At 47.8% G+C, this 18,929-nt stretch overlaps 1 protein-coding gene across 1 annotated transcript in view; it reads left to right on the forward strand.

Annotated features, from left to right (window-relative positions):
• The first annotated feature begins 4,283 nt into the window (after positions 1–4,283).
• The window catches only part of LOC138662953 (oocyte zinc finger protein XlCOF6-like), a 51,364-nt gene continuing 36,718 nt past the window's right edge, over positions 4,284–18,929 (forward strand). The window contains exon 1 of the mRNA XM_069748965.1: positions 4,284–4,361. Within this exon, the coding sequence (XP_069605066.1) occupies positions 4,335–4,361 (27 nt within the window). The 5' untranslated portion in view covers positions 4,284–4,334. The remainder of the gene's footprint in view (positions 4,362–18,929) is intronic.

An 18,929-nucleotide genomic window follows, 5' to 3' on the forward strand; every position in this document is an offset into this window, starting at 1 on the left:
TGCCCACGGTCCTCAGGTGAAAACTCTGCACTTTCAGCAGTGAACCCAGTGGAAGGAACTAGAGGCGCTCTCAGCCATCCAATCAAACACCGTCTGCACATGTTATTGCCTCACTATCCATCCAGCGGTGCTCATGCCTAGGATATGGTACACAACATCCCGTGGACTGCATGCACCAGAGGAACGTGTTTCATGTAACGGGCCAGATCAACTATGTCACCTCCACCACGACCTTCATTTGATGCTCTCCTCATGTGACTCCCCCAACAATAATTCCCAGTAGAGAAGAGGCTGAATTAGGGCACACTGAACCATGCTTCATTACTGGCAGCGTGCATCAGGTTGTTACGGCATGCTGCACAAGGGTGGTAAATAAACAGTATACGGTAATTGTCTAAATTTTTCTATTAAAAAAAAAATAATAATTTTAAATTTGAGAATCATTAGTGGTTGATACCCATTTGAAGGAGAAGTGTAACAATGATTGCAGCCAGCGTCTTGGGAGTCTCCTCTGGTCTTTATCAGGCTCAGTATAGGAGGAGGCTTACAGCAGTGGATACAGAAAGCGCTCCCACTCTCATCCAGAACGGATCCACGATGATTTGTTCCCACTTCTCATTGGTGTACTAGCCCAGTTTTTATTAATCTTACAGGACCATTTCCAGTTTTCCATATTACAGAATTGTATCTTTATAAATGTCGCACTGATGGGCCGTATGGCATCCTATGTTTTCTGCTCACACCCATCTGATCTCAGTCACATTGCAGCTGAATACAGATCTGCCCAGCCTGATAGAACATTGCTCCGAGGGCAGCCGACATTTACAGGATTGCACTCATCTCATTTTTATGCTAACAAAAGCGAGATAAAATGTGAAGAGTCACATATTATACAGAACTGGCCATAAATAAGACAAGTGATGCAGAACTATCAATATGGGAGGGGGAAACAGTTGTGGCCAGAAATATTGCAGCAGTTCATAGATGAGGAGGGTGAGGTTTTATTGTCCTGTGATTTAGGTCTGATCCAGGGTTGTGAAGTCTCCAGGAGGTCTGAGGGGAACATTCCTTAATTGATGGAGCAAGACAAATACATGCGACATTCATTCCAGCTGTGTCACAGGTCATCAGAATTTTGTAAACCATTAGTACAAAAAAATTAAAATGTGAATATTGCCTAACATTCCAGAGATACATTATTCCTCTGGAAAATATGTCACAGGCTGTCCCATAAGTGGTGGCAGCAGCAGTCAAACCCTCAGAGAAAACCAGCTTATGTCTTTTAAAGAAAAAACAATTATGGACTTAAAAAAAAAAAAAAAAAAATACAGCTAGTCCGGCTGTATGGGCTACATGGAAGTGCGGGTCCGGTCTACTGGTGAGGACGTCCCTACAGATCGTTTCCCCAATAACCTGCAATGTGTAAACTCAGCCTGATACAGATCCAACTGCGTTACCCTCCACTAATATCACCCCGCGCTTAAGAATTATAGAAATGAAAATTCAACTCATAGCTGTCAAACAAGTTTATTACAAGTCAAATAATTAGAGATTAAGAAGAGATATATAAATATATGCATACATACAAATGAATAATAAAGAGATTAAGAAATCAAAACAATAAATTAAACATTAAAGACAGATTAATGACAAAAAAGCAAAAACACATTTTGTACCAAAATCCCCTGTGCTTTAGCTGCAAAAATTGTATTGTGGTGCTTAAAAGGAACATGTCACCCCCAAAATCAAGGGTGAGCTAAGCCCACCTGCATCAGGGGCTTATCTACAGCATTCTGTAATGCATTCTGTAATGCTGTAGATAAGCCCCTGATGTATCCTAAACAAATGAGAAAAAGAGGTTATATCATACTCACCCAGGGACAGTCCCGATCCTGTCCGATGGGCATCGCTGTCCGGTCCAGCACCTCCTATCTTCATCAGATGACGTCCTCTTCTTGTCTTCACACTGTGGCTTCAGCACAAAGTACTGCAGTGCGCCGGCCCCAGGCCTCTCTGACCTTAACCTGCGCCTGCGCACCGCAGCGTGAAGACAAGAAGAGGACGTCATCCTATCAAAATGGGAGGCCCCGAACCGGACCGCGACGCCCATCAGATCGGACTGCCTGCGTGAGTATAATATGACCTCTTTCTCATCTTTTAGGATACATTGGGGGCTTATCTACAGCAACAGCATTACAGAAGGCTGTAGATAAGACCCTGATGCTGGTGGGCTTAGCTCAACTTGAATTTTGGGGGTGACAGGTTCCCTTTAACACATAATTCGACGGGGCCGGGGGGGCGGAGGGGCCCCGACGGGGCCGGGGGGGCGGAGGGGCCCCGACGGGGCCGGGGAGGCGGAGGGGCCCGACATTATCAGACACCCACAGTGTCATCACTTTGGGTCCTCACATGGATTGTGGGGGCACAAGCATTCCACTTGGTGAAGAGAAGTCCAGTGATGAAATGACATCTGCAGGGAGGTCACTGCTCTGAGGGACACAGGATGGGGAAAAGCCACAATACCTAGAATAAAACAGAAAAAATCATGTAGAAAACTCAAGTAGTGGCTGACACCAGTGGCCACCAGGCTAATACTGAACAGAATAGCGTGCGAGGAGAGAATTAAGCCCGGGATCTGGAGACATTATCACGCAGTTTTGCTCCTAGAGGTCATGGGTCAGTCATCAACCTGACGTCATGTGCGCCCAATAATATTAATAAGAAAGTTTTATGTAAAAAAAAAAAAAAAAAACACACAACAGGACCGACTCACCATCAGGCAGAGATTCTCATGTTAAGTAATATCAATCCCTCAGATCTCCATCATCATTCATCCCCTCCCCTGTTCGCCCCCTCACACGTAGCACTATTCTTCCCTACACCCCCCCACCGCAAGTGACATCACACACTGACCTGCACAGTACGTGACAACAGCCCCCCACACCATGCAGACCCATGCAAATAACATCAGCCCCACTCAGCAGGTAGACCTCCCTGCACACAGATCCCCCACGCATGCAACATGACCCCCTTCCCAACAGAGACTCCAGCACACAGCCTCTCTTCCCCAGAGACCCCCAGCACGCAGCCCCCCTTCCCAACAGACACACAGCCCCGCTCGCAAGGAACATGACCCCCTTCCAACAGAGACCCCCAGCATGCAGTCACCCTTCCCCAGGCAGGCCCCTCCAGCACGCAGTCCCAGGCAAGCAACGTCACCCCCTTCCCCAGGCAGGCCCCTCCAGCGTGCAGTCCCACGCAAGCATCACCCCCGTCCCCAGGCAGGCCCCTCCAGCGTGCAGTCCCACGCAAGCATCACCCCCGTCCCCAGGCAGGCCCCTCCAGCGTGCAGTCCCACGCAAGCATCACCCCCGTCCCCAGGCAGGCCCCTCCAGCGTGCAGTCCCACGCAAGCATCACCCCCGTCCCCAGGCAGGCCCCTCCAGTGTGCAGTCCCACGCAAGCATCACCCCTTTCCCCAGGCAGACCCCCAGCACGCAGTGCCACGCAAGCATCACCCCTTTCCCCAGGCAGACCCCCAGCACGCAGTCTCACGCAAGCATCACCCCTTTCCCCAGGCAGACCCCCAGCACGCAGTCTCACGCAAGCATCACCCCCTTTCCCAGGCAGACCCCCCAGCACGCAGTCTCACGCAAGCATCACCCCCTTCCCCAGGCAGACCCCCAGCACGCAGTCCCACACAAGCAATGTCACCACCTTCCCTAGGTAGCGCCCCCAGCACGCAGTCCCACGCAAGCAACGTACCCCCTTCTCCAGGCAGACCATCAGCACGCAGTGCCATGCAAGCATCACCAGCTTCCCCAGGCAGACCACCAGCACACAGTCCCATGCAAGCACCATCTCCCCCGCAGACCCCCCTTCCAGCATGCACATGCAGCCCCATGCAAACATCACCCCCTCCTCCCCAGACAGACCCCCTTCAGCATGCACATGCAGCCCCATGCAAGCCCCCTCCAGCATGCACATGCAGCCCCATGCAAGCAACATCACCCCTTTCTCCCCAGGCAGACTCCCACTTACCTGATCTGTGACTATGGAGAACGACCCAAAACACTCCAAATCTTGTACAAAATCCTCGAAATCCCGCCATGACATCCACAGTTTCCTCCTGTCTGCTCTGCTCTATGGAGGAAGAGGCAAATCCTGCACAAAACACTCAAAATCCAAATCCTGCACGAAATCCCGCCATGACATCCACAGCTTCCTCATGTCTGCTCTGTCTGCTCTATGGAGGAAGAAGCGCCGCCCCTTCCGGTCACATGGGCACGACGTCAGCAGAGGTCCCTTAGCCGACTTGGATTTAGCCTCTACCATATGTGGAGTGCGGCTCTGCAGGTGGAGGTATGTGGAGATTCCCCATTACTGAGCGCGGGGACATTAACCCCTTCTGCACTGAGACTCTTTATAAGAATCATAACGTTGTTGTTCTGTTTCCTGTAATAGATACATACGAGCCAACTATGGAGGACAGGAAGTGAGGGAGCGGATTGTTCTCCTAGTACAGGGCCCCTTTCTTGGCCCCACACAGTGTAATGCCCCCATTATGCCCTGTAAGCAGGTTCTGCCCCACACCCAGCTGCCTCGGGCACTTTACCATAAGCTGGTACCTCAGATTCTTCCCCGCACCCCTTTCCTTTGCTTGGCGCCAAATCTGTTCTGCCTTTGGGGCTCCGGCCTTTATAATATCAGTAACTTCGTCATCAAGGTCTCCTGACCAGGTGCACCCTCTAGACTCTTCCCTCCGGAAACCCTCCCTCTTCCCATTGATGTCACATGGTCTCGTCTGGATGGCAGATAGCAGTCTTTTTGTACAAATGCAGCACAGCCCTGAGGAGTCTTTTTTATGACTCTCCTTTTTACACCCCTTATGTAATATATATGATGGCGCTCACAGTATAATGTTTCCACAGTACTGGCATCTCGTAAAAAGGTATTTTCACACTACCGCCATACTCCCCCCCCCACAGTATAATGTTCTCATAGTACCACCATACCCCACACATAGTATAATGTTCCTACAGTACCGCCATACCCCCACACAGTATAATGTTCTCATAGTATCGCCATACCCCCACACACAGTATAATGTTCCTACAGTACCGCCATACCCCCACACACAGTATAATGTTCTCATAGTACCGCCATACCCCCACACACAGTATAAAGTTCTCACAGTAAGATCATCCCACCACACACAGTATATTTTTCCTACAATAGTGGCTTCCCACAGACACAGGACAATGTTTCCACAGGACTGGCATCCCCTCACACACAGTATAATGTTTCCACAGTACTGCCATCCCCCCACTTTCTAATGCTCCCATAGTACTGCCCCCTATATACACAATATGGTACCATCAACCTCACTGATTACCTCCGACCACCGACAATTAATAAATACTCACTTAGCCTCATTCTTGGTGCAGATACTAATGAACCCAGGATCTATGAGATATTTACCATACGATAGTTGGATAGGCAGGAGTGTATCATCCATAAAGGTAGCCCACTCGGTTGCTATGATTCCTATGAAGTGACAGGGCTCGGTGGGGTGTGGTATTGGTCACCCTCTCCTTCCCATCATCACAATTTCTGCGATATCCACATTCCCATGACGGTGATACCGCTGAATAGATTAGTGAATCAGGGAGTGGAAAGCTCCTGATCCACCATTCATCCTTCACTTCTGAGTCTGAGACTCCGTGTACTGCAGGCACAATGACGTCACTACATCACACCTGTAGTACGGAGCCTCAGTACTCACACCGCACAGACCAGAGCAGCGCTCCTCAGGAACCGGGTTGGCTGAGTAGTGTGTGGTTTTTTCCCAAATATCAGGAATTGTGGGGCATCATATTAAGAGAAGAGCTGTTGGGACACTCATACTGAATGTGTGGCTGGTAGGGGCCATTATACTGGGGTTGTGATGGACAGTAAATGCCTCCATACTGAGTGGGGGTTATTATTTTGTGTGGTGGCCATAATTAGTGTTCAGAAAACGATCGTCAAACATAAATTCGGCACGAATATGGTACATTTAGATTCATGATCGGTAACACGAGCATTTTTCTTAAGATCGGAAAAAGTTGGTAACATTCGGTAAAAGATATAATAGAAGCCGGCAATACATGTGCTGTGTTTAGTAAAATCACAGCCACCAATGTGGGAGACTGGGGTTCAAATCCTGGCTCTGCCCTGTTGGACATAATATACCAGTAGTGGTCCATAACACTATGGTGCCTACCTCAATAAACGTGAGAGTGTAACGAGCAAAGAGAATCATGCCGGCTCAGACGTCACCTGGATTAACAAGGTCCGTTGTTATGTCTGCTAATGAAAGGTGTAATGAAGGCAATCCAGAGACACAGTGTGCCTAGCGATCAGAGCGCACACAGTGATCTGACAAATACCCAAAAACAAAAGAACGAGCTCTGAGACGTGGAAACTCTGTAGACCACACACCTGATCCTATCCTAAACACAACTAAAAGCGGCTGTGGATTGCGCCTAGCAACTACCTATGCAACTCGGCACAGCCTAAGAAACTAGCTAGCCTGAAGATAGAAAAATAGGCCTGACTTGCCCCCAGAGAAATACCCCAAAGGAAAAGGCAGCCCCCCACGTATAATGACTGTGAGTAAGGTGAAAAGACAAAACGTAGGGATGAAATAGATTCAGCAAAGTGGGGCCCGATAATCTTAGACAGAGCGAGGATAGTAAAGCGAACTTTGCAGTCTTCAAAAAACCCTAAAGCAAAAACCACGCAAAGGGGGCAAAAAAGACCCACCGTGCCGAACTAACGGCACGGCGGTACACCCTTTGCTTCTCAGAGCTACCAGCAAAACAAAAGACAAGCTGGACAGAAAAAAAACAACAAATAGCAAAAAAGCACTTAGCTATACAGAGCAGCAGGTCACAGGAACAATCAGGAGAAGCTCAGATCCAACACTGGAACATTGACAAGGAGCAGGGATAGCAGCATCAGGCGGAGTTACGTAACGAAGCAATTAACGAGCTCACCAGAACACCTGAGGGAGGAAGCCCAGAAGCTGCAGTACCACTTGTGACCACAGGAGTGAATTCAGCCACAGAATTCACAACAGTACCCCCCCCTTGAGGAGGGGTCACCGAACCCTCACCAGAGCCCCCAGGCCGACCAGGATGAGCCGCATGAAAGGCACGAACAAGATCGGGAGCATGAACATCAGAGGCAAAAACCCAGGAATTATCTTCCTGAGCATAACCCTTCCATTTAACCAGATACTGGAGTTTCCGTCTAGAAACACGAGAATCCAAAATCTTCTCCACAATATACTCCAATTCCCCCTCCACCAAAACCGGGGCAGGAGGCTCAACAGATGGAACCATAGGTGCCACGTATCTCCGCAACAACGACCTATGGAATACATTATGTATGGAAAAGGAGTCTGGGAGGGTCAAACGAAAAGACACAGGATTGAGAACCTCAGAAATCCTATACGGACCAATAAAACGAGGTTTAAATTTAGGAGAGGAAACCTTCATAGGAATATGACGAGAAGATAACCAAACCAGATCCCCAACACGAAGTCGGGGACCCACACGGCGTCTGCGATTAGCGAAAAGTTGAGCCTTTTCCTGGGACAAGGTCAAATTGTCCACTACCTGAGTCCAGATCTGCTGCAACCTGTCCACCACAGAATCCACACCAGGACAGTCCGAAGACTCAACCTGTCCTGAAGAGAAACGAGGATGGAACCCAGAATTGCAAAAAAATGGAGAAACCAAGGTAGCCGAGCTGGCCCGATTATTAAGGGCGAACTCAGCCAACGGCAAAAAGGACACCCAATCATCCTGGTCAGCAGAAACAAAACATCTCAGATATGTTTCCAAGGTCTGATTGGTTCGTTCGGTCTGGCCATTAGTCTGAGGATGGAAAGCCGAGGAAAAGGATAGGTCAATGCCCATCCTACCACAAAAGGCTCGCCAAAACCTTGAAACAAACTGGGAACCTCTGTCAGAAACAATATTCTCAGGAATGCCATGCAACCGAACCACATGCTGAAAGAACAAAGGTACCAAATCAGAGGAGGAAGGCAATTTAGCCAAGGGCACCAGATGGACCATTTTAGAAAAGCGATCACAGACCACCCAAATGACTGACATCTTTTGAGAAACGGGAAGGTCAGAAATGAAATCCATCGAAATATGTGTCCAAGGCCTCTTTGGGACCGGCAAGGGCAAAAGCAACCCACTGGCACGAGAACAGCAGGGCTTAGCCCTAGCATAAATCCCACAGGACTGCACAAAAGTACGTACATCCCGTGACAGAGATGGCCACCAGAAGGATCTAGCCACTAACTCTCTGGTACCAAAGATTCCAGGATGACCAGCCAACACCGAACAATGAAGTTCAGAGATAAGTTTATTAGTCCACCTATCAGGGACGAACAGTTTCTCCGCTGGACAACGATCAGGTTTATTCGCCTGAAATTTTTGCAGCACCCGCCGCAAATCAGGGGAGATGGCAGACACAATGACACCTTCCTTGAGGATACCCGCTGGCTCAGATAAACCCGGAGAGTCGGGCACAAAACTCCTAGACAGAGCATCCGCCTTCACATTTTTAGAGCCCGGAAGGTACGAAATCACAAAGTCGAAGCGGGCAAAAAATAACGACCAACGGGCCTGTCTAGGATTCAAGCGCTTGGCAGACTCGAGATAAGTCAAGTTCTTATGATCAGTCAATACCACCACGCGATGCTTGGCTCCTTCAAGCCAATGGCGCCATTCCTCGAATGCCCACTTCATGGCCAGCAACTCTCGGTTGCCCACATCATAATTACGCTCAGCGGGCGAAAACTTCCTGGAAAAGAAAGCACATGGTTTCATCACTGAGCAATCAGAACCTCTCTGTGACAAAACCGCTCCTGCTCCAATCTCAGAAGCATCAACCTCGACCTGGAACGGAAGAGAAACATCTGGCTGACACAACACAGGGGCAGAACAAAAACGACGCTTCAACTCCTGAAAAGCTTCCACAGCAGCAGAAGACCAATTAACCAAATCAGCACCCTTCTTGGTCAAATCGGTCAATGGTTTGGCAATGCTAGAAAAATTACAGATGAAGCGACGATAAAAATTAGCAAAGCCCAGGAACTTTTGCAGACTTTTCAGAGATGTCGGCTGAATCCAATCCTGGATGGCTTGGACCTTAACTGGATCCATCTCGATAGTAGAAGGGGTAAAGATGAACCCCAAAAATGAAACTTTCTGCACACCGAAGAGACACTTTGATCCCTTCACAAACAAAGAATTAGCACGCAGGACCTGAAAAACCATTCTGACCTGCTTCACATGAGACTCCCAATCATCTGAGAAGATCAAAATGTCATCCAAGTAAACAATCAGGAATTTATCCAGATACTCACGAAAGATGTCATGCATAAAAGACTGAAACACAGATGGAGCATTGGCAAGTCCGAACGGCATCACTAGATACTCAAAATGACCCTCGGGCGTATTGAATGCAGTTTTCCATTCATCTCCTTGCCTGATTCTCACCAGATTATACGCACCACGAAGATCTATCTTAGTGAACCAACAAGCCCCCTTAATCCGAGCAAACAAGTCAGATAACAATGGCAAGGGATACTGAAATTTAACAGTGATCTTATTAAGAAGGCGGTAATCAATACACGGTCTCAGCGAACCATCCTTCTTGGCTACAAAGAAGAACCCTGCTCCCAGTGGTGATGATGATGGGCGAATATGTCCCTTCTCCAGGGATTCCTTCACATAACTGCGCATAGCGGCGTGTTCAGGCACGGATAAATTAAATAATCGACCTTTAGGGAATTTACTACCAGGAATCAAATTGATAGCACAATCACAATCCCTATGCGGAGGTAGGGCATCGGACTTGGGCTCTTCAAATACATCCTGATAATCAGACAAGAACTCTGGGACCTCAGAAGGGGTGGATGACGAAATCGACAAAAATGGAACATCACCATGTACCCCCTGACAACCCCAGCTGGATACCGACATGGAATTCCAATCCAAGACTGGATTATGGGTTTGTAGCCATGGCAACCCCAACACGACCACATCATGCAGATTATGTAGCACCAGAAAGCGAATAACTTCCTGATGTGCAGGAGCCATGCACATGGTCAGCTGGGCCCAGTACTGAGGTTTATTCTTGGCCAAAGGTGTAGCATCAATTCCTCTCAATGGAATAGGACACCGCAAAGGCTCCAAGAAAAACCCACAACGTTTAGCATAATCCAAATCCATCAGATTCAGGGCAGCGCCTGAATCCACAAACGCCATGACAGAAAACGACGACAAAGAGCATATCAGGGTAATGGACAGAAGGAATTTGGACTGTACAGTACCAATGACGGCATACCTAGCGGACCGCTTAGTGCGCTTAGGACAATCAGAAATAGCATGAGTGGAATCACCACAGTAGAAACACAGCCCATTCAGACGTCTGTATTCCTGCCGTTCAACTCTGGTCATAGTCCTATCGCACTGCATAGGCTCAGGTTTAACCTCAGGCAATACCGCCAAATGGTGCACAGATTTACGCTCGCGCAAGCGTCGACCGATTTGAATGGCCAAAGACAAGGACTCATTCAAACCAGCAGGCATAGGAAATCCCACCATGACATCCTTAAGAGCCTCAGAGAGACCCTTTCTGAACAAAGCTGCCAGCGCAGATTCATTCCACTGAGTGAGTACTGACCATTTCCTAAATTTCTGACAATATACTTCTATATCATCCTGACCCAGGCACAAAGCCAGCAAATTTTTCTCAGCCTGATCCACTGAATTAGGCTCATCGTACAGTAATCCGAGCGCCAGGAAAAACGCATCGACACTACTCAATACAGGGTCTCCTGGCGCAAGAGAAAATGCCCAGTCTTGAGGGTCGCCACGCAAAAAAGAAATAATAATCAAAACCTGTTGAATAGGATTACCAGAAGAATGAGGTTTCAAGGCCAGAAATAGCATACAATTATTTTTGAAACTTAGAAACTTAGTTCTATCTCCAAAAAACAAATCAGGAATAGGAATTCTTGGTTCTAACATAGATTTCCGATCAATAGCATCTTGAATCTTTTGTACATTTTTAACGAGATTATCCATTGAAGAGCACAGACCCTGAATATCCATGTCCACACCTGTGTCCAGAATCACCCAAATGTCTAGGGGAAAAAAAAAAAAAAAATGAACACAGAACAGAAAAAAAAAAAAAAAAATGATGTCAGAACTTTTTCTTTCCCTCTATTGAGAATCATTAGTTTGGCTCCTTGTACTGTTATGTCTGCTAATGAAAGGTGTAATGAAGGCAATCCAGAGACACAGTGTGCCTAGCGATCAGAGCGCACACAGTGATCTGACAAATACCCAAAAACAAAAGAACGAGCTCTGAGACGTGGAAACTCTGTAGACCACACACCTGATCCTATCCTAAACACAACTAAAAGCGGCTGTGGATTGCGCCTAGCAACTACCTATGCAACTCGGCACAGCCTAAGAAACTAGCTAGCCTGAAGATAGAAAAATAGGCCTGACTTGCCCCCAGAGAAATACCCCAAAGGAAAAGGCAGCCCCCCACATATAATGACTGTGAGTAAGATGAAAAGACAAAACGTAGGGATGAAATAGATTCAGCAAAGTGGGGCCCGATAATCTTAGACAGAGCGAGGATAGTAAAGCGAACTTTGCAGTCTACAAAAAACCCTAAAGCAAAAACCACGCAAAGGGGGCAAAAAAGACCCACCGTGCCGAACTAACGGCACGGCGGTACACCCTTTGCTTCTCAGAGCTACCAGCAAAACAAAAGACAAGCTGGACAGAAAAAAAACAACAAATAGCAAAAAAGCACTTAGCTATACAGAGCAGCAGGTCACAGGAACAATCAGGAGAAGCTCAGGTCCAACACTGGAACATTGACAAGGAGCAGGGATAGCAGCATCAGGCGGAGTTAAGTAACGAAGCAATTAACGAGCTCACCAGAACACCTGAGGGAGGAAGCCCAGAAGCTGCAGTACCACTTGTGACCACAGGAGTGAATTCAGTCACAGAATTCACAACAGTCCGTGTCCGATGTCGAGGAACCAGGACAATCTGGTGATAAATGGGCTACTGGACCAAACCATACATGGACAAGGCAAGAGAACTTGGATCTGATGAAATGCTATTATAACAGCAGACCAAATGGGAGAGGATATATGAAGCGTATGAAGAAACTCTGGATGGATACAAGACCTGCATGTCCACTAACTGAGAACAACTAGTCACCCAACGTTACAATATCATAAAGAGAAAGGTATTATCACAACTTGAGATGGATCAACTGCACTGCAGATCCACCTCACATGAAGACCTGGAAAATCAACATATGCAACCCCCTGAAGATCCTGATCCAACTGTTATGGCTGGTAATTCAGTACCACAATGGACATAGAGCACATACAGTGACAATAACCCAAAAACATAGAACGAGCTCTGAGACGTGGGAACTCTGCTGACTGCAATCCCTAATCCTCTCCAACCACAATAGAGGCAGCCGTGGATTGCGCCCAACGCTCCCTATGCAACTCGGCACAGCCTGAGAAACTAGCTAGCCTGAAGATAGAAAATAAGCCTACCTTGCCTCAGAGAAATACCCCAAAGGAAAAGGCAGCCCCCCACATATAATGACTGTGAGTTAAGATGAAAAGACAAACGTAGAGATGAAATAGATTTAGCAAAGTGAGGCCCGACTTTCTGAACAGAGCGAGGATAGGAAAGGTAACTTTGCGGTCAACACAAAACCCTACAAACAACCACGCAAAGGGGGCAAAAAGACCCTCCGTACCGACTAACGGCACGGAGGTACACACTCTGCGTCCCAGAGCTTCCAGCAAGCAAGAAAAACCAAAAAACAAGCTGGACAGAAAAAACAGCAAACAAAAATAACACAAGAGCAACTTAGCTATGCAGAGCAGCAGGCCACAGGAACGATCCAGGAGGAAGCAAGTCCAATATTAGAACATTGACTGGAGGCCAGGATCAAAGCACAAGGTGGAGTTAAATAGAGCAGCACCTAACGACTTCACCACATCACCTGAGGAAGGAAACTCAGAAGCCGCAGTACCACTCTCCTCCACCAACGGAAGCTCATAGAGAGAATCAGCCGAAGTACCACTTGTGTCCACAGGAGGGAGCTCTGCCACAGAATTCACAACAGTACCCCCCCTTGAGGAGGGGTCACCGAACCCTCACCAGAGCCCCCAGGACGACCAGGATGAGCCATATGAAAGGCACGAACAAGATCGGGAGCATGGACATCAGAGGCAAAGACCCAGGAATTATCTTCCTGAGCATAACCCTTCCACTTAACCAGATACTGGAGTTTCCGTCTTGAAACACGAGAATCCAAAATCTTCTCCACAATATACTCCAACTCCCCCTCCACCAAAACCGTGGCAGGAGGATCAACAGATGGAACCATAGGTGCCACGTATCTCCGCAACAATGACCTATGGAATACGTTATGGATGGAAAAAGAATCTGGAAGGGTCAAACGAAAAGACACAGGATTAAGAACCTCAGAAATCCTATATGGACCAATGAAACGAGGTTTAAACTTAGGAGAGGAAACCTTCATAGGAATATGACGAGAAGACAACCAAACCAAATCCCCAACACGAAGTCGGGGACCCACACACCGTCTGCGATTAGCGAAACGTTGAGCCTTCTCCTGGGACAAGGTCAAATTGTCCACTACATGAGTCCAAATCTGCTGCAACCTGTCCACCACCGTATCCACAACAGGACAGTCCGAAGACTCAACCTGCCCTGAAGAGAAACGAGGATGGAACCCAGAGTTGCGAAACCAAGGTAGCCGAGCTGGCCCGATTATTAAGGGCGAACTCAGCCAAAGGCAAAAAGGACACCCAGTCATCCTGATCAGCAGAAACAAAGCATCTCAGATATGTTTCCAAGGTCTGATTGGTTCGTTCGGTCTGGCCATTAGTCTGAGGATGGAAAGCCAAGGAAAAAGACAAGTCAATGCCCATCCTTGCACAAAAGGCTCGCTAAAACCTCGAAACAAACTGGGAACCTCTGTCAGAAACGATATTCTCTGGAATGCCATGTAAACGAACCACATGCTGGAAGAAAATGGCACCAAATCAGAGGAGGAAGGTAATTTGGACAAGGGTACCAAATGGACCATCTTAGAGAAGCGATCACAAACCACCCAAATGACTGACATTTTTTGAGAGACGGGAAGATCTGAAATAAAATCCATAGAGATATGTGTCCAAGGCCTCTTCGGGACCGGCAAGGGCAAAAGCAACCCACTGGCACGAGAACAGCAGGGTTTAGCCCGAGCACAAATCCCACAGGACTGCACAAAAGAACGCACATCCCGCGACAGAGATGGCCACCAAAAGGATCTAGCCACTAACTCTCTGGTACCAAAGATTCCAGGATGACCAGCCAACACCGAACAATGAACCTCAGAGATAACTTTATTCGTCCACCTATCAGGGACAAACAGTTTCTCCGCTGGGCAACGATCAGGTTTATTAGCCTGAAATTTTTGCAGCACGCGCCGCAAATCAGGGGAGATGGCAGACACAATTACTCCCTCTTTGAGAATACCCGCCGGCTCAGATAAACCCGGAGAGTCGGGCACAAAACTCCTAGACAGGGCATCCGCCTTCACATTTTTAGAGCCCGGAAGGTACGAAACCACAAAGTCAAAACGGGCAAAAAACAGCGACCAACGAGCCTGTCTAGGATTCAACCGCTTGGCAGACTCGAGATAAGTCAAGTTCTTATGATCAGTCAAGACCACCACACGATGCTTAGCTCCTTCAAGCCAATGACGCCACTCCTCGAATGCCCACTTCATGGCCAGCAACTCTCGATTGCCAACATCATAATTTCGCTCAGCAGGCGAAAACTTCCTGGAAAAGAAGGCGCATGGTTTCATCACCGAGCAATCAGAACTTCTCTGCAACAAAACAGCCCCTGCTCCAATCTCAGAAGCATCAACCTCGACCTGGAATGGAAGCGAAACATCTGGTTGACACAACACAGGGGCAGAAGAAAACCGACGCTTCAACTCTTGAAAAGCTTCCACAGCAGCAGAAGACCAATTGACCACATCAGCACCCTTCTTGGTCAAATCGGTCAATGGTTTAGCAATACTAGAAAAATTGCAGATGAAGCGACGATAAAAATTAGCAAAGCCCAGGAACTTTTGCAGACTTTTCAGAGATGTCGGCTGAGTCCAATCATGGATGGCTTGGACCTTAACAGGGTCCATCTCGATAGTAGAAGGGGAAAAAATGAACCCCAAAAATGAAACCTTCTGAACACCAAAGAGACACTTAGATCCCTTCACAAACAAAGAATTAGCACGCAGGACCTGAAACACCGTTCCGACCTGCTTCACATGAGACTCCCAATCATCCGAGAAGATCAAAATATCATCCAAGTATACAATCAGGAATTTATCCAGGTACTCTCGGAAGATGTCATGCATAAAGGACTGAAACACTGATGGAGCATTGGCAAGTCCGAATGGCATTACTATATACTCAAAATGGCCCTCGGGCGTATTAAATGCAGTTTTCCATTCATTGCCTCGCTTAATACGCACAAGATTATACGCACCACGAAGATCTATCTTGGTGAACCAACTAGCCCCCTTAATCCGAGCAAACAAATCAGATAACAGCGACAAGGGGTACTGAAATTTAACCGTGATCTTATTTAGAAGGCGGTAATCTATACAAGGTCTCAGCGAACCATCCTTCTTGGCCACAAAAAAGAACCCTGCTCCTAATGGCGACGATGACGGGCGAATATGCCCCTTCTCCAAGGACTCCTTCACGTAACTCCGAATAGCGGCGTGCTCAGGCACAGACAAATTAAACAGTCGACCTTTTGGGAATTTACTACCAGGAATCAAATCGATAGCACAATCACAATCCCTATGCGGAGGTAGGGTATCGGACTTGGGCTCATCAAATACATCCCGGTAATCAGACAAGAACTCTGGAACCTCAGAAGGGGTGGATGACGAAATAGACAGAAATGGGACATCACCATGGACCCCCTGACACCCCCAGCTGGACACAGACATGGATTTCCAATCTAATACTGGATTATGGACTTGTAGCCATGGCAACCCCAACACGACCACATCATGCAGATTATGCAACACCAGAAAGCGAATAACCTCCTGATGTGCAGGAGCCATGCACATGGTCAGCTGCGTCCAGTATTGAGGCTTATTCTTGGCCAAAGGCGTAGCATCAATTCCTCTCAATGGAATAGGACACTGCAAGGGCTCCAAGAAAAACCCACAACGCCTAGCATACTCCAAGTCCTTCAAATTCAGGGCAGCGCCTGAATCCACAAATGCCATGACAGAATAAGATGACAAAGAGCAGATCAAGGTAACGGACAAAAGAAATTTTCACTGTACTGTACCAATGGTGGCAGACCTAGCGAACCGCTTAGTGCGCTTAGGACAATCAGAGATAGCATGAGTGGAATCACCACAGTAGAAACACAGCCCATTCTGACGTCTGTGTTCTTGCCGTTCAACTCTGGTCAAAGTCCTATCACACTGCATAGGCTCAGGTTTATGCTCAGATAATACCGCCAAATGGTGCACAGATTTACGCTCACGCAAGCGTCGACCGATCTGAATGGCCAAAGACATAGACTCATTCAGACCAGCAGGCATAGGTCTTCAGAGAGACCCTTTCTGAAAATAGCTGCGAGCGCACCTTCATTCCATTGAGTGAGTACGGACCACTTTCTAAATTTCTGACAATATACCTCTATCTCATCCTGACCCTGACACAGAGCCAGCAAATTTTTCTCTGCCTGATCCACTGAATTAGGTTCATCGTACAGCAATCCGAGCGCCAGGAAAAACGCATCAATATTACTTAATGCAGGATCTCCTGGCGCAAGAAAAAATGCCCAGTCCTGAGGGTCGCCACGTAAAAAAGAAATAATGATCCTAACTTGCTGAACTGGGTCACCAGAGGAGCAAGGTTTCAAAGCCAGAAATAGTTTACAATTATTTTTGAAACTCAGAAATTTAGTTCTATCTCCAAAAAACAAATCAGGAATAGGAATTCTTGGTTCTAACATAGAATTCTGAACCACAAAGTATTGAATATTTTGTACTCTTGCCGTGAGCTGATCCACACATGAAGACAGACCTTTAATGTCCATCGCTACACCTGTGTCCTGAACCACCCAAATGTCTAGGGGAAAAAAAAGGCAAAACACAGTGCAGAGAAAAAAAAATGGTCTCAGAACTTCTTTTTTCCCTCTATTGGGAATCATTAGTACTTAAGGCCTCCAGTACTGTTATGGCTGGTAATTCAGTACCACAATGGACATAGAAGTCAGAGCACATACAGTGATCTGACAATAACCCAAAAACATAGGACGAGCTCTGAGACGTGGGAACTCTGCTGACCGCAATCCCTAATCCTCTCCAACCACACTAGAGGCAGCCGTGGATTGCGCCCAACGCTCCCTATGCAACTCGGCACAGCCTGAGAAACTAGCTAGCCTGAAGATAGAAAATAAGCCTACCTTGCCTCAGAGAAATACCCCAAAGGAAAAGGCAGCCCCCCACATATAATGACTGTGAGTTAAGATGAAAAGACAAACGTAGAGATGAAATAGATTTAGCAAAGTGAGGCCCGACTTTCTGAACAGAGCGAGGATAGGAAAGGTAACTTTGCGGTCAACACAAAACCCTACAAACAACCACGCAAAGGGGGCAAAAAGACCCTCTGTACCGACTAACGGCACGGAGGTACACCCTCTGCGTCCCAGAGCTTCCAGCAAGCAAGAAAAACCAAATAAACAAGCTGGACAGAAAAAACAGCAAACAAAAATAACACAAGAGCAACTTAGCTATGCAGAGCAGCAGGCCACAGGAACGATCCAGGAGGAAGCAAGTCCAATATTAGAACATTGACTGGAGGCCAGGATCAAAGCACAAGGTGGAGTTAAATAGAGCAGCACCTAACGACTTCACCACATCACCTGAGGAAGGAAACTCAGAAGCCGCAGTACCACTCTCCTCCACCAACGGAAGCTCATAGAGAGAATCAGCCAAAGTACCACTTGTGACCACAGGAGGGAGCTCTGCCACAGAATTCACAACATCCAACCCTGCAACTAGAGAGCACTGCAGCTGGTCTGGATCAGATGATCTTAGATAAACTAAATACCATCAATTTCAGAGATCGACTGCCAAGTCTCAGCAAAGAAACACCACCAGACATTATGTTAGAGGACGCCAATAGAGCAGTACTTGCATCAATACCTACCACCACCATAACTAAAAATAATAACCTGATCTATGCTACTGTCTCAGCAATCATGGAAATGCTTGGTTATATGAGTCTCCCCGCCAGGGCCGTGGGGTACTCGGTACCGGGTCCGGTGTTCACAGGGGGATGTTACGGTGGCGACCCGGTCCGTGGCCCTGGGTGCTCATGTAAAAGGGAAAGGTCTTTAACCCCTCTGTGACCTTAGACGTACTATCCCGTCGAGGTGCCCTGGGCTTATCTGACCCTGGACGGGATAGTACGTCATAGCGATCGGCGGCGCTCACGGGGGGAGCGCCGCCGATCGCGGCCGGGTGTCAGCTGCTTATCGCAGCTGACATCCGGCACTATGTGCCAGGAGCGGTCACGGACCGCCCCCGGCACATTAAACCCTGGCACACCGCGATCAAACATGATCGCGATGTGCCGGCGGTGCAGGGAAGCACGGCGCAGGGAGGGGGCTCCCTGCGGGCTTCCCTGAGCCCCCCGCAGCAACGCGATGTGATCGCGTTGCTGCGAGGGTCTCACCTCCCTCCCTGCTTCCTCCA

The sequence above is a fragment of the Ranitomeya imitator genome, chromosome 2 (assembly GCF_032444005.1).
Source record: "Ranitomeya imitator isolate aRanImi1 chromosome 2, aRanImi1.pri, whole genome shotgun sequence".
In the NCBI taxonomy this organism is placed as follows: Eukaryota; Metazoa; Chordata; class Amphibia; order Anura; family Dendrobatidae; genus Ranitomeya; species Ranitomeya imitator.